Genomic DNA, 17179 nt, shown 5'->3' on the forward strand with positions numbered 1-17179 from the left:
GAATAAATCATATAATTGCTATGAAATTATACTTTTACATTGCCATTTTTTCCAGTTTTTATAAATTTTGTCTCAATATGAAGAAAAGGGCATCATGATTTTGCTTGTATAACATTTTCATTCAGTAAAATGCATCAAATGCTTACTATATAACTGGAACTATGGTAGTGAAAAGTAGATTTCCTATCCTTATGAAGCTTATATTAAATTGATATAAATATAAACATTAGATAATGCTTTGAACAAAAGCAGAACAAAAGGTTAGAGGTTGAGAAGAGTGTCATCTATTTTGGATAGGGTAATCAGAAAAGCCTGCCTCAATGGATGACATTAAAGCAGCTAAGAGAGGCATAATTCTAACTTTTTTCAGGTGTAATCAGCTATTATTTTAATAAAGGTTAAGCATGTATAAACCACTTTTGCAGAAGTAAACAAGGCACTGTGTGATTGCTATTCTACACTTAAATGTTGATAATCACCTCTTTCATAGGACATTTTATGTGACACTCATAGGTTAAATTTTGTGAAACGTTAACAAGTAATGGTTGCAAAGCACATGTGCTTTTATTACAGGAGAGTCTCTCATGCCTTAATCAGTGCCTATTGTATTTTACTTCACACATAATTACTAAAAGGTTAGCTGTATGACTATCTGAAGCTTCTTCTGGTAACTTGGAAGTGTAAGATATTTTGCTCAAAAGAGACAAATTGACAGTAATTGACATCTGTCAACCTGAACTCAGTAGAAGACAAGGAATAACTAATAAATACAACTATAAAATTATTAAATGATGGCAGGCTAGGTTAGGGTAGTTAAGAGTGAAATAGTAAAGAAATTATTAAAATTAATAATCCTTGATAACATTTAGAATATTAGAGAACTGTGAATTAATAATCACAATTTGTCTGAGTCAACAATAACATATTCAGCCATGTACAGTGTACACTGTTCAAAAGGCAGAGGGAAGGCTTCCCTGGTGGTGCAATGGTTGAGAATCTGCCTGCCAATGCAGGGGACACGGGTTCGAGCCCTGGTCTGGAAAGATCCCACATGCCGCGGAGCAACTGGGCCCGTGAGCCACAACTACTGAGCCTGCGCATCTGGAGCCTGTGGTCCGCAACAAGAGAGGCCGCGATAGTGAGAGGCCCGCGCACCGCGATGAAGAGTGGCCCCCGCTCGCCGCAACTAGAGAAAGCCCTCGCACAGAAACGAAGACCCAACACAACCAAAAATAAATAAATAAATAAATAAATTTATATTAAAAAAAAAGGCAGAAGGAAATGACATACATTTTAGAATAATTTAAATATATGTTGTTTAGAATTAGCAATCTTAGTTTTTAAAAGAATAAGCTTTAGCCATCTCGATACATCACTTTGAGAAATAGCATTCCCCAGACTAGCTGGATTACTGAGATAATGAGCTTTTTCAAGAATCTGGGGCCACAAAATCAAGACATATACTCAAATAATTAAGTTATGATTTCTTATATGCAGCATTTTGAGTTTATGTTGACCCATCAGTCAAAGCATTCTGAATAATAAGATCTTCTCACATCTAATTTTCATTCCTATTTGAACGTACTCTTAGAATCTTCACATATTCCAAATGAAGCTACCTATTTCAATAAAAGAGTGAGCTAAATTGTTTTTAAGAAGGTATTATAAAATATATGTTTAGTCTGAACATTGTAATTACTAAAATGACCTAATTCAATAAAAACTATAGCCATATGAAAATAAACATATAAGTAAAGAAAAACCATTACTCTGTAAGATCTTCTATCTTTTTTTCCACTAGAGTAGGGGGTACATTAGAAACAATGACTTGCATATCCAGCTGATTGACCACAGAGACCTGAAAGAAGAAAAAACAGAATTCATTTGGCTTTTACTCATTAGCCTTTCTATAATCAAAAATTAACATTTTTTCCTTCCCTACTATGCATAGTGGTTTCCCATTTATAAATTTAGGAATAAATGATATTTCTAGCTACACAATCTCTACTAGGTATGTTGGAGCAGGTTGAGAATGACAGACTAGTTGTTTACTTAGAAGTTATAGAACCCTAAGTGACTTCGACTGTTGTTGGTTTTGCGTTTGTTTTCTTGGCTTTTACAAAAGCATAAACGAAGGTGGTTTTGTATGTTTTTTTAATTGGGTTATTTAAGAACACTCAGCAAAACGGAAAACCCAGCTTTTAGATTTTATAAATCCTAAGAGATCATTTATTCATTGTGACTAAGAATCTGGGATATGGATAGTTAGAATAATTCATTCCATGAGATCACCACATATAGAATTCATGTCTGCTTTAGCCAACTTTATGTTTGTGCAGATAAAGAGATATATACATACAAACTTACAGAGAGGACTAAGATGAACTAATTTAACAGCTGTTTATGAATCCACTCTTTCATGTAACATTTACAGAGTCCATTCTATGTTCTTATTTAGAAAAATGGAATAAAAACAATAGCATTTATTCTCTGCTTACAATGTATCATTTACTGTTTTTCTCAATGCTCTACAGGAATTAACACTCATGTAATTCTATAAATCCCCATATCAGGTAGTTATGACTATCATTCCAATTTTTAAATATGAAAACTAATAAAACAAAGAGCCATTAATAACCTGGGCCCAAATAAGCATAATCTCCAGAATATGTGCTCTTTACTATTACCCAATACAGATGTAAAAAATGTAAAGTCAAATTATACACTGTGCTGCATGTACAATGCAGGATTAAAATTATGTAAATGCATGTACACCAGGACCATGAATTGAATACTCTGGATTAGATAGATTTAGCACCATATATCTGAATATAATTTATACTAGGGAATAACTTCATGTTTATATATATTTTTGATATAGGCTGCAAATATAGTTGCCCATAGATGCCCTATCAGGAGTCACAAACTCAAATGTTTTCAGGGACCAGGCAGGTAACCTAAATGAGTGAAGTAGCCAAAAGTACGAAATTATAGGGAGAATTGGAAGTCTCTCAAATCAGAGAGCATACGACTCCGCTGAAGAGGTCAGCTACTACTCATCTCTAATGAATGTTGCCATGTGGGAAAACAGGTGCAGATTTCCTGGAGTTTTCCATTTTTCAGGAAAAGAAATACTGTGTGAAATATTTACAACTAATTTGAAATCTTTCAAATCATTTTGTGGGCCTAATAATTCATGTCTGCCGACTATGTTAAGCCAGGTGTCTATCTTATTATCACCTGTGAGCAAATCGCTAACATTGACAGTTCCAATCCTGTATCCCTAACTCATTACAGGCATCTGGGATCAAATGTTTAAACTTCCCTTAAACATGTACATGAATCTTGATTGTGTCTCCACACACATAAAAAAAATCTAAGTTCATTAGAATAAGGGATTATTATAGTTTTTCTGTAACTTTGTCTTTTTACCTTTTGTATCGGTCCTGAATAAAAAAACAGACAGAAATTACATATAAGGTTTTTTGTTATTTTTTTGTTTTGTTTTCTGTTTTTTGTTTTAGTTTTTAGTAGTAAAAATACATGGTAAAAATCTCTAGAAAAATATATATGAGATTTGTGAAAATGTGTTTCCTTTCTTCCTTCCTTTCCTCTCTTTCTTCTTTCTTTTCTTCCTTCCTTCCTTATCTTTTTTTCCCTTCCTTTCAACATTGGACCAGGAAAGGTTAAAAAAAAAATTCTGGTCAAAAGCAAACAGCCTGGAACAAATAGTAATCATAGACTGTTTTCTCAACAGGAGTTGATTTCTCAGCTTCCTCTGGAGTTTGGTGGAACCATATGATGGAGTTTTGACCAATGGAAAGTTAGTAGAAAGGGAGAAATAAATATTCTTAAATCTGTCTCATGTGTGAACCTCCCCTTTCTTTCCCAGTCTCTATCTGAATAAAGAGGCCATAGAGAAGGGCACAGAAACATGATGGAAGGAAAACTGAGTCCCTGAATCTCTATTTGCAAGAGAGCTGTCAAGAACACCACCCAACCGTATATGCTCTCATTGTTGTGTCATGTGAAAGAAAAATAAAACTTGTTAGTTTAAACCACTGAAATTTTAGAGCTTTCTGTTACACAATCAGCCTACCAAGACAAACACCCAGGGATTTATTACACACAGCTGTTAGATTTTCACTAATTGTAGAACAACGGAAAACTAGAATGTTAGTTACATTTGGTGCAGGGAAATGGTAAAATTTCCCTTTGTATACATAAGTTCTGAGTTTTGGAAGTTGATTTACAAGTAAACTGTTGGAATGCAATCAATTCAAGTGCTAGAGACTCTATTTGGAAGCAAAATTTGGCCTTGCAGATATAAGTAACTCTATCATTTGCCTTTAAAGGACTGTCAGTACTTTCTCTTTATTCAGAAGGATAAATTACTTCAAAAGGAATTTTTAATTTGTTAAACAAAATGAATTAAGATTTAAGCTCATCTGGAATATATACATATTAAGCTTACAATTTATCAAAAATATTTTCTGAAGTTAACTATTTTGAAAACATGCTTTTGTACTCTTAAAAAAAAAATAATGTATTTCTAATTCTGATAAGATACAAAAGTCAGACTGCATTTAACTACAAAAGTAGTTTTCTTAGATTTACCTATAAATAGTTAATTTAAAATCTCCTGAACGTACTGACATATTATTCATGTAGAGGGTACATAGTTTAACTATGAAGATGAAGACAATAAGCTATTATAGCTTAAATTTTGATCTTTCAAAAATATTATATGTCCCTGAGTCGTTGGTTTCTTATATCATCTATAGCAAAGATATTTATATGTTTAAGATTACTAGACTTTATTTACGTTATTTTTCTAGTATAGCCTTTATGCAAATACTTTCAGAAATACACATCAGTTTATTACACTAAACACTTAAAAAATTCTACTTTAAAGTTGCTTCACTTAATTCTTTATGCCTTAATTACTAATGAAAGTTTTTCCAAAAAATTATTTTTTATCATTTTTGGGATTGATCTTTGTAATGGATTAAAATTACTAGGTATGGTCAAAAGGAAAAAAGAAAAGTAACATTTGTGCAGCACATAATTCCAAAAACAGAGGTTATCAATTTATATACTTTATTACTTCTAAATCCCTTTAATTCTTTCTCATAAACCTCTTATAACTCCCTTTTTTTCTATTCATTCTCATATAGTTTAGATAGGCAGTCCAATAGAAATATAATGTGAGACACAAAAACATGCCAGATACATAATTTTCAATTTTCTGGTAACCACAATAGAAAGATAAAAACTAGTGAAATTAATTCAATAATACATTTAACTCAATATATTCAATATATTATCATTCCAACATGTAATCAATCTAAAACAACTTATTAAGGAGACTTTTTACATTTTTTTTTTCATATTAAGTCTTTGAAGTCCAGTGTGTATTTTACACAGTACATCTAAATGCAACCTAGCCACATTTCAAGTGCTCGGAAGCCACATAGCTAACATATTATACAGTGAATAGAGACCCACACAATTTATTGCTTGGACTGGTCACTATTTCTCCTAACTGTCTCTGGTGCCATCTCACTTCTTGAAAAGAAGAGGTATCTTAAGAATTTTTTTAAGATAATTGTGTATATTTTCTTCAATACTCCACCAAAACTTAAGTGGGAGTTTCTTCAAGGTGAGTTCCAATGTGAAATCTAAAACCATGTTCCGTTACACTAAAATACATTTATCTATCTTGCACTTTGAATGGATTTTTTATCTTTGAATTTTTTTTTAACATCTTGTATTGGTCATTTGGAAAATATTGGTTCACTGAATACTGCAGATTTTTCAAATGTTGACACATTTCATTACTCAATATCAAGAAAAAAAATCAAATTCTTTAATATGACCACTGATCTCATCAGAAAAGTCTGAGTAATGGGAAGCTGTCAAGTTCACAGTAGTGAATACATGCTTCCCAATATTCTAATTTGTGCTTGAAGGCTTGAATGTCATCATTAACAACAAATACTGTCAGTTGTTTTCCTTGAATTGACAGTCTCACCTTATTCATTTTTGTGAAAATGCCTATCAAATATTCAAGTCTGCATAACCGTATTTTATCTCTAAGTTATTTTTTCAAATAAAAAGCTATTCCTTGAAAAAAGCAGCTAATTCAACTTGCATAGAGCTTTTCTCTCAGACAACCATGATACTTCCATACACACCAGAAGTGCTTTATACCTACTTCCTATTTCATTACAGAAAATATTGAAAAAGTGTTTAGTCAAGAGTAGACATTGCTTAAAATTAATGTTTTACTGCTTAAGTAAGGGCATTCTTAGTTGAAACAGGCTTCCTTTTTTCTGTTTATGTATGGCTATGAAGCATACAATGGCAGCAGCAGGGCAAATGCAACATGGTAAAAAGGCAAATCATGTCCTAGTATCCTTATTAAAAGAGTTTTGATCTCATGGGCCCTGAAATGATTTGGGGGACCCTCAGGTTTTCATGGACCACACTTTGAGAACTGCTAACCTGTATTGTAAGAGAGGGGCCATTCATTCACTGAACTCATAGGCATTTAGTACTCACTCAGTGACAGGAATTATTATAGGTGCTTGAGATACATCAGGGATTTAAATAAATAAATAAATAAATAAATAAATAAATAACATGTCCTCATGGAGTTTTTCTGAGGAAAAAACATGAATATGATAAGTCTTTTGAAAAAAGAAAGCAATAAAGAGATGTAAAATGACACAGTATGTTGCAATATTAACTAGGATGGTAAGAGTAGGCTTCACTGTGAAATACATTCTTGCAAATATTCAGAAGAGATAAGAGAGCTAGTCCTGAACACATCTGGCAAAAGAGCATTCTAGGTAGAGCCATTGCAAGATCTCTAAAGTGAGAGCATTTCTGGCTATTTGAGGACAGCAAATTGGCCAACATTATTGGGTTTGAAGGAGTTAGAGGGAGAAGAGTAGAAAACGGATCATTGGAGACTAGATTAGCAAGGGTCTCATAGTCTTCTATAATGATCTAAGAATTTCTCTGAAAGAATTGGGGTGATATTAGAAAGTTTTGAGCAGAGAAATAACAGGACCTGAATTACATTTTAAGATATCACTTTACTTGCTATATTAAAACCAGACTTTAGCAGGGCAAGAGTGGAAGCATGAGAGCAAGTTAGTGAGTTTGCACAATGATACAGGTGAGTTACAATGATTGTTCAACCAAATTGTAACAGAAGTTTTGGAAAATGTGCAGATAACACACATATGTAGCATATGTATGCTATAGTACATATATATACACAACATTATTTACTGAGGAATTAAATGTGTGGTTGAGTAGAGAAAGGAATTAAGAAATTTTTAGCCTAAGGAATTCAAAGTTCATTTGGTCATCAAGCGAAACTGGGAAGATTGTAGGTGGGAGAGATGTGATGAGGAAGAGGAGTTCCGCTTAGGAAACATAAATAGATCTTTAGCAGATATTCAAGTGTAACACTGCATGTACACTTGGATATATGAATTTGCTGTTCAGGAATGAGCTTTGGGTGAAGATATAAATTTGACATTTTCTAATATATAGACGATATTTTAAAGTTGTTGGACTGAATGAGTTTACTGAGTCAGTGAGTGCAGATAGAAAAGAGAATTAATGTCCAAGCTCTAAGGAACATTGACTAAAACGTCAGGAGAAGAAAATGAACCAGCAAAAGAGGTTGAGAAGGAATGAAGAGTGAGGGAAGAGAAAAATAAGAGAATGGTGGCTTGAAAGCCTAGGAAAGGTAATAATCAATCAAGTGTTGCTGACGGTTCAAATAAGATGAAGACTGAAATTACCAGTGCATTTAATAAGTGAAAGCCATTGATGATGTTGACATAAGCAATTTTGGGTGAGGGGAGAGGAATTTTGATTCAAGAGGGTTTAAGAGAGATTAGATGGTGAGAAATTAGAGTTGGCACTAACAATGAATTTTTCTGGAAAGAGGAACATAGAAATGGAGTGGTAGCTGGTACGAGATGTAGGTCAAGAGGGTTTTTTTAATAATTTTTGAAAAATAGTACAGTTATGGGAATAATCAAATAAAGAGGGGCTATTGTTACTGATAACGTATAAAAGAAGTAGGAGAGTTGCTGAAACAGTGTCCTAGCGCTGGTGAGCAGGATTGGATCTGTTGCACATGTGGAAGTAATGGCTCCAGATAATAGCATAGAGAATTGGGCTTCCCTGGTGGCCCAGTGGTTAAGAATCCGCCTGTCTATGCAGGGGACAAGGGTTCGAGCCCTGGTCCGGGAAGATCCCACATGCCACGGAGCAACTAAACCTGTGCACCACAACTACTGAGCCTGTGTTCTAGAGCTTGCGAGACACAACTACTGAGCCTGTGTGCCACAACTACTGAAACCCACGCGCCTAGAGCCCATGCTCTGCAACAAAAGAAGCCACCACAATGAGAACCCTGAAATGAACACTGCAATGAAGAGTAGCCCCCGCTTACCACAACTAGAGAATGCCCGTGCACAGCAACGAAGACCCAACGCAGCCAAAAAAAAAAAAAAAAAAAAGGCATAGAGAATTCATCTAAACAAACAGGAAATAAGGCATAGAATGTTGGTGAAAATACTGGTAAGTAGGCGGATTTAGCTGCAGGAGTTGTAGAAGTATCTTTCTAAATGCTTTAACTTTTATCTTTCAGTGAAATAGGATGCCAGTTAATTAGGCAATGGTGAGGATGAGGAAGCGTTGGAGGATTGTGAGAGAGAAGCTCTTCTAGGAGAGAAGGAACATGAATGGACCAGGAAATACAATGTGGTTACTGGACAAGGTAAGAGTTCACTTGGGGGCTTTCATCATCAATTTAAAGTAAGACTAACTATATAATTGTACATGTTTTTGCAGGCATCCAGCATGGATATAGGTCTGGAGAAAGGAGAAAGTTGGAATTAAGTAGAGTTATGTTTTTTCCAAGTGAGTGTGATGTAGGGAAAGAGGGCAAGGAAGTTGCATTTTTATGTGATTGAGTGCTTATAATAATTAATAATGCACTATAAATCTGGCAAGCAGGAAAGAGAAAACATGAGGGGTAGAGGGAAAATGAAAACATAGTAGGCTAAACAGAAAATAGATTGAAGGTCTTGGTGGAGATAGAAGAGTGCTGGAGTTAGCTGAACACATCTAGTATGATGGTCAAAGAATGGGAGGTTTGAAATGGAGGTTACAGAGGGGGTGCCGTAAGTGGTAATGGCAAAAATAACTCAGGTTTTAAGTGGTTGCAGTAGGATGGAGAGTAAAGCCATTGGAGGAAGGGCATTCAAGTGATTGTGAGTTCAGGATATTTGAAGAATCATCTCTGCATATAATGAAATTGTTCAAACTTAGGACAGGAGGCTTGTTGGAGAAAGTAACAGTAACTCAGGAGGGGAACTCATTGAGATATGTTGGGGATTGACCTAAGGCTTGGGAGATCCCAGCAATAAAGTGAGGCAGCGAGTGACAGTCAGATGATGAAAATCAAGGCTGATTCCTAGGAAGGAGGGTCTAGAAGCAGTGATGTTGTACATTGAGGATCTTATTCTGCCAGTGGATAGTATGAAGTCTGTGACAAACAAAAACAGAAAAGAATACAAACAAAAGCTACTGCTTGAGAAGGCAGCAGTAGAAGTAGTAGCCTCAGGGGAGAACCAGATTTGCATTAAGTAAGAAAGTTTTATCTAAATTAAAAATCATATCTTCACTCACCTTTACTAAAATTTTTTCAATGATTTCCCGTTATTTTAAGAAAAAGTTCTAATATTTTTAATATGGGCTACATCTTTTATTAATATATGGACCACCTACTTCCATCTCCAGCCCTGTCTCTCATTCACTTTCTCTCCCTCACTCTCCCAAGCTGAGTAAATATCTATCAGTCATTCAGAACTGTCATGATTTCCCTTCCTTCTTGGTTCTGGCACGTGTTGTTCCCTCTGCTTAAATCTTATTTCTCTACGTCTCCCTTCTCTTGATTGAAAGGATTTCTGATTTTATAATAAATATCATTTTGCTAGGAAGGGTTCCTCATATACATATTGTGGTTAATAAATATATCACATTATGTTTACTTTAAATTTTATCTTTCTAAATATATCTTGGATAATTTTAAAGATATACTTTTAAATTCCCTCACAATAGTTTAGAGTCCAAATGAGAAATCTGTAAACTTCACATTGCTTAGGTACATATTACATATATAACCTATAGTTATGTTTTGTTTATGTTATTGTAATATTTTAATTATATAATATTTTAATTATATAGTGTAGTATCCTTATTATGTAGCCTTAAAGACCACAATGTGCGTATCTTAAATAACAGGAAGAGAAATGACATTATTTTATATAAGGTTTACAGATCTTGTTTTTATCAAAAAATCTATGCCAACCTTAATATCTTCTATGTCAAAAGCTTTTTGGCTTACATTGGCCTTTGTTTATTCTATTGCAGCTTTACTGTTATAAATGAGAATGTTCTGGTCTTCATATCCACCACAATTATGGTGATTGGTCTTCACCATTATCTAAGAAAAATATTTGATTGAGTCTGCATCTATTTGATGGCTAATATTGTCCTGATAACTAGATAAGGAGAACAGTGAAAACTGAAGATTTAGTAAGGTATAAACAGGAAAAGAAAAATTATACTTGATTTTGTCTTTATGTGACAAGTATTTCCAATAGTAATGATACTTATAACTTTTACTAGTTTCATCAGAAAAAAGTCTAAATAATCCACACTTCCAAAGTTGGTAGCAATTCCATAGGATAAATGCTTTGGTGTTGAATATTTTGAATAAATGCCAATATCAGACTGCCCTTGGTAATGACCCACCACTGACCTTGTGTACAGCCTAAGAAAAAGTCAGAGTAGAAAAGTGATATTATTGACTGAAGCCAAATATAACTCTGTCAAGGATCACCAATGTCATCAGTGGGGATTTTGGTAAAACAAGGAAGTCACCTCTGCTGGAACATGAATTTGCTCTAATACATTTCCTTTTGTTTTCTTAATTACAAAAGGCCTAAACGTAATTTAAACAGTAATAAAAATTTCATACATTTTAATCTCTACAGCACAACTCTGTGAAGCATTTTAAAATTTTAAGTAGCTCCAGCCAACTTCATATTAAAAATGAGATCTGTAGACCAAACAGAAGACCAGTGCTTAAGACATTGCTGTCATAGTCATGTTTAAAAACGATATGGTACATTTCCGAAATGTCAGAAAAAATAAACCCCTATAAAGTTGTATTTTTTAATATTCTAAACTATACATATTAACAACCTGGATGAAAATTAATCACATTCTTGTTTTGGAAAACCTATTTCAAACATTTAAAAGTTCTAGGAGTTAAAACACTGACCCCTGGTTAGTACTTGCATGTGCCCACCTATCTGAAGTTTTATCTACTCACAAGAACATCTGCTTTGCCACTTAGGCCCTTCCCGTAGTCGTCAGTTGCAATGACTTGAAACTTGAAGTAAGACCTCCTCATATTATGGAAGAGCATAGCCGTTTTGATAAGCCCTGTGTATGTTTCCACCACGAATCCTTCTTTTCCCTCTTTAATTGGTGGTATTATGAGTCTGTATGCCATGGCACTATAATTGCCGGTATCTTTATCAGTAGCCTAGGAGGGAAAAAACACAGGTTATAAATAAGCAGGAAAAAAATAACCTTTATTAAAGGGCTTATTTATGTTTGTAAGACTGTTTGTATTTCTTGTGTAGTAATAACACAATAAAGCCCTCCTAAGGTTATATTTTTCTAGATACTATTCTATAGATTTATAGACTTTGTGTACACAGGGTTGAATGGCTATTATGAGAAGGATAATGACTATTAAACTGTGAATACAAGGGACAGAGACACTAACTCAGTCCAGTTGATGAACCAAGTGTTTTGATTGGCATATTTGATGGGTTCAACTCTGGGCTGAGATCCAAAATGGTTTAAGGATGAAACTGTTTACCTAAACATTGTCTTGTGTAATAGGCATAGCATGTGATTGTGCTTTTGATCTAATCTACTTCTTAAAGGGAAAAAAATAATGTATTAAAATATCTCAAATGACAACAGGACAGTGTTCAGATCTTTTAAACAATAAATCTAGATATATATAAAGAGATCCTAATTAGTTAGTGCCGTATCAAAATTAGAGAGGGTTAGAATACCAGTCCAGATTCCTTTTTCATCAGCTTCTATCCTGATTAACCAATTTTTTCCCTGGTTGTAGGTACTTATGTTCTACATGTTGAGGTTTCTTCACATTTAGAATTTTAAAAGAAATAGTTGCTTAGAATACTTTTTTAAAAATAAAGCTGTGAGCATAATAATATTAGCCTGGCTCTATGGTTTCTACTTCAGGGGAATTTTTCAGAATGCCAATTTGAGAATTATGTCACAGTGAAATATTTGAAAGCGGAATGGTGGATAAGATAGTTTTAGTGAATTTATACAAGGCTATGTAACTTTATTCATGATACTAGATAGGTAACATTTATATTTTAATTATTATAGTTATTATTTTTATTATCTGGTTTTTCTTATTTTATTAAATATTATTGTTAAATATCAGATATCAAGCATTTATGATTTACCATTACAATGCTAATAATTCTACAAAAATAATTTTGTTTAACAAAATTAAAACTCTCTGAGGAATATATTATTCTAGTTACATAAATTAGTGCTGTCCAATAGAATTTTCTGCAATGATGGAAATGCTCTACATGTCCTCTGTCCAATGCAGTAGTCACTAGCCACATATGACCACTGAACACTTGAAATGAGGCTAATGTGACCAAGGAAGTGAAATGTGAATTTTTTATTAAATGTCAATAGCCAAAGACTACAAAGTAAGTGGTAAAGTTGGGCTACAAATAATGACAATAATAGTAAATAATAGCAAATGTGTGTTGAGATTCAGCATAAGTTTGAATCCCTAGCTTTAAATTCTATACATGTGCTAAACCATTTAAAACATTTCAGGATAAATTTATCTGTTAGACAAGGTAACTTAAAGTAAAAAAATCCAGATATTTTGCTTCAGGATAAAATATTTCTTGAAATTCATAAGTTAAAATTCTCAGCTTTAGCATAGGACAAGCTCGAGCTACCAGCTCATCTCTTTAAATGCTCCATATGTTTTACATAACGGCAGAGCTTAGTTTTTGCATTAGAGGAATAGTAATTAGAGTCCAACATAGGTCACATTATCACTAAAGAGAAAAAAAAAAAGAAAGAAAAATAGTTATCAAAGTGTTTATTTTTAAGCTTTAAATCCAGGTTTTTATTCATTTAACAAAGTATAAAGTAAGAAATAAAAAGCACATTCCCAAATAAAATTAAAATCAGAGTTTGAATTAAGTAATCAAAGACATTTCTTTCATATACTGTGAGCAAATTTAAGACATGCTGAATCAGTCAAAGATTTCGTTGAATATTATCCTTTCACTTATGATTAACATAGGTATTTCCCCTGAAATAAACATTTTACCATTAATGCAAACTTTATTGAGGTATAAGAAACTGGCAGAAAAAATGTACAAACCATAAATACACAGCTCAATAAAAATTTGCAAAATATACACATCCAACGGACCAGCACCTGCATCAAGAAATCAAACATTACCACCATCCCAGAATGTCCATCATGTCCTTCCAGCCATACCCAGTTCGCCAGAGAAACCACTATCCTGATTTCTAACACCATTGATTAGTTATGCTTATTTTTAAACTTTATATTGATGGAATCATAATACATGGCCTTTTTCCTGTCTGACTTCTTCTACTCAATTTTGTGTTGTAAGATTCTAAACCTGAATATTTTAAAATAAACCCTGTAACACAACATAATCACATTTAGAAAAGAAAAGGCAGTTACAGTAAAATCATCATGATTGCTTGGTATATTAAGCTTCTTCGCACAGTTCTTACTGATTAACTTCCAATTTCAATAAACAAGTAATTTCACTTTGCTCTATTCCTAATTTATTAAATTATTATAACCACAAAGTGCCATATTTTACCTTAACAGATTAAGGTGTTTTTAAACATACTTTTCCTGAAACAAATAATCATTTAATACAAAAGTTTGGGTAACTCAGAAATATCTTTTTTAAATGATTTTCCCTAGTACATTAGGAGCAAATTGTCAAAAATGAGATACAGGGTTTAAAAAAATCATGTTTACTGGACCTTTTTTTTTTAATTGAATGAAAGATTTCTTAAATTCTATAGTGCTTTACAATTTTCAAAAGTTTCACACAGATGATTTTATATAATCCCGTTATAACCACTTTTTTTTTCTCCTACCCCCGTATTGCCCCTCTCCCCTTCCCTCTTTACACTGGTAACCACTAGATTGTCCTCTATATCTGTGAGTCTGTTTCTTTTGTGTATTTTTTTTTCAAATATATAAAACTTTACTGTCATATGTATGTTGTTAGTAATGACTCCAGTTTAAATTTTTAATCTTTGAGTAGGTTTGATCCTCTTTGGAATTTGAAAAGATCTTATTTCAGAAAACACTCATGAGGATAGTTGCCAGGACCATTAGCATTCTTTCACATCGACCCCCTCTCTCCCAAGTATAGTTGAAACTAGCAAGTTAAAACATGAATGATAAAAATTCCAGTAGGTACTCTACTTATGATCAATGTAAAGGATTATTAAGTTTAACTTTGTCTATTCAGTTTCAATAAACACATGATTTAAAACAAAAACCTATATGCAGTTGACCCTTGCACAACTGGGTTTGAACTGTGGAGGGTCCACTTAAAGTCAGTGACTGAGGCTGGGTCAGTCTCAGGTCAACAACCTGTCAAGCGCTCTTTAAACCACATCTTTAAACCACAAAGTCCATTTACATTATTTGTGTAATGTTATGTTATAGCTGCTGTGGCGAGCTAACTTTTATTGAGCTATTATGATTTTCCAGGTGCTATGTAAATACTTTTCATACATAATCTCATGCCATCCTTTCTTTTGAGTAAGTTTTATTGTTATTATTTTATAGGTGAAGAGATGGAGGCACAGAGAGATTAGTAACTTGCTCATAATCACAAAGATAGTTGATAGCAAAGTTGGGTAAGTCTCATTCTAAAACCTATACTATAACCACTACATTCAATATGTCAGAATAAGTACCAGGACTAAAATCCCAGTGAAAACAACATTAAATGCTAGATAAATGATCTTCAGAATTTTTCCTAGACATATCAAGGAGATAGAAAGACAATAATAAATATGCAGGTCAACAACTAAGAGAAAGCAAGAATACAAACAGCTTAGTACTGATGGTAGTTTCACCTAGAGGGTTTCCTCTGATCTAGGTGAACTTAAAATTTAATTTATGAGGTCTTGAGTGACTCAGAGAATAGGAGGCAAGACCGAAGGCCCACTCATAGAAGTGAGTCTAATAAGACTCCACTCTCAAGAATGCTAAATTCTCACTTTAAGGGTGAATGAGAAAGTCATCTCTCCTTTCCAGCCACCACTGCCACTACCACCCAAAACTAAAAAGAAAACTGCCTGGTTTAAACCTTGATGTTGAATGCAGTGCAGAAAAAACAAACAAAGAAACAACCAAACAACAACAACAAAAAACAAAAAAACCCCAAAACTTCCTTGAGACTCAATCCATAACCAACACAAGCCTTCATCGGAGTTTGCAGCCTTTATTCACACACTACCAATTTCCTCAACTCAAGGATAAACCATAATATTCTCAATTTGTAAATTCAGTGGTCCTGAGCTCTACCTGAATGAACAGAAAACCCACAACTGAGAATTTGAGAAACTGGTCTTTGACTGACAATGGCCTAGCCTCCTCACAGAAGCAAGCACTTTTTCAAAAAACCTACCTCCAACATATGCCTCAAATAATTCTAACAAATAAGTTGCAAGAAAGATGAAAACTTAGAGTCAAATAATTCTCAAAATGAACAAGAAACAAAATACCACGAAAAAAGAGTCTGTTGTGATAAAAAATCAAAGTCGTACCCACAGAGGCTTTAGATATTTGAATTAGTGGACAGAGAGCATAAAGTAAATGAACAATATGTTTCACTAAATAATAGAGATCTTTAAAATATAAATAAAATGAGAATAGTTGAACTTAAGTAAAATGTATTTTCTAGAAATGAAAAAAATAATAATTGAAATAAAAAGCTCATAAATGAAGTTGTTACAAGGTTAGGCATAGGGCACAAGAGTATTAGTGAACTAAATGACAGAGCAAAAGTTAGGCCTGCTGCATTCTGGGTGGCTAAGTACCAGTTTGGAAGGAAAAGCTTTGCCTAAAATGTCATTAGTGAACTCAAGCATGAATAGAGCAAAAGAGCCAAGAGGTGTATTTTCTTAAATAAATAAACTATGTGTATATAACCTGCATTGTTTCCTTAAAAATTGGAAAACATTCATAGAGATATTCTATGAAAGGGAAAAAAATAAAAATTATAAATCTATTCCATCATTTTTTAGATAGTAATATGGGGACATCTAACAAGTTTGGCTAAATGAATGTCTAAAAATTAAAACTGATCATGAAAACTCTAAATGAATCAAACTTACTAAAGAATCAATGTCACTTTATTTATAACATCAGCTTCTTTATAATCAAAACTTTATACTGGGTTCCTGACACAGCCATTATTATGTAGAAGAGGTGACTGGAAGATCTGACTCACTGACTTTTGTGAGTTTCTCTTAGTGAGCAAAATCAGGAAAGTTATGTCTAGAGTTGTTTTTAAAAAATGAAAGTCAGAAATGAATATTATAATTATACTTGCTGTAATTATATTTTTAAATGAAGGCTAAGACACAGGAAACCACTTACGCATTTCTAAGACCTCATCTGGAAATTTTAATGCACACAGGTGCCCAACATTAAGAGAAAATCACCAAATAATTGCTTCTATCATACAGGGGAGTAGGTGAGCCCATTAATTTTCTCACAGCCTAAATAACTGTTCCCCTTTGTTGCCTAAATGAATACTATGGATGCAGAAATATTAGTGGGATAATTAGTGATATCCAAAGAACTTCCAAAGCCCATTAAAGTCCAATAATGCTAACTTTAACTTTTGCTTCTCAATTAGACCCCATTTTAACAGTTAACAGCACTGAAGCCTCACTCTCCCTGAAATAGAGTGTA

General features: G+C 33.4%; 1 protein-coding gene across 17 annotated transcripts in view; it reads right to left on the reverse strand.

The window, feature by feature from the left end:
• The window catches only part of PCDH15 (protocadherin related 15), a 712410-nt gene that overhangs the window by 52356 nt on the left and 642875 nt on the right, over positions 1–17179 (reverse strand). For all 17 annotated transcript variants that reach the window (XM_061195806.1, XM_061195799.1, XM_061195791.1 and 14 more), the window contains 2 exons: positions 11435–11650; positions 1770–1858 (listed from right to left, as the gene is read on the reverse strand). In XM_061195806.1, coding sequence (XP_061051789.1) covers positions 1770–1858; positions 11435–11650 — 305 coding nt within the window. The remainder of the gene's footprint in view (positions 1–1769; positions 1859–11434; positions 11651–17179) is intronic.

This window comes from Eubalaena glacialis, chromosome 1 (genome assembly GCF_028564815.1).
Source record: "Eubalaena glacialis isolate mEubGla1 chromosome 1, mEubGla1.1.hap2.+ XY, whole genome shotgun sequence".
Classification (NCBI taxonomy): Eukaryota; Metazoa; Chordata; class Mammalia; order Artiodactyla; family Balaenidae; genus Eubalaena; species Eubalaena glacialis.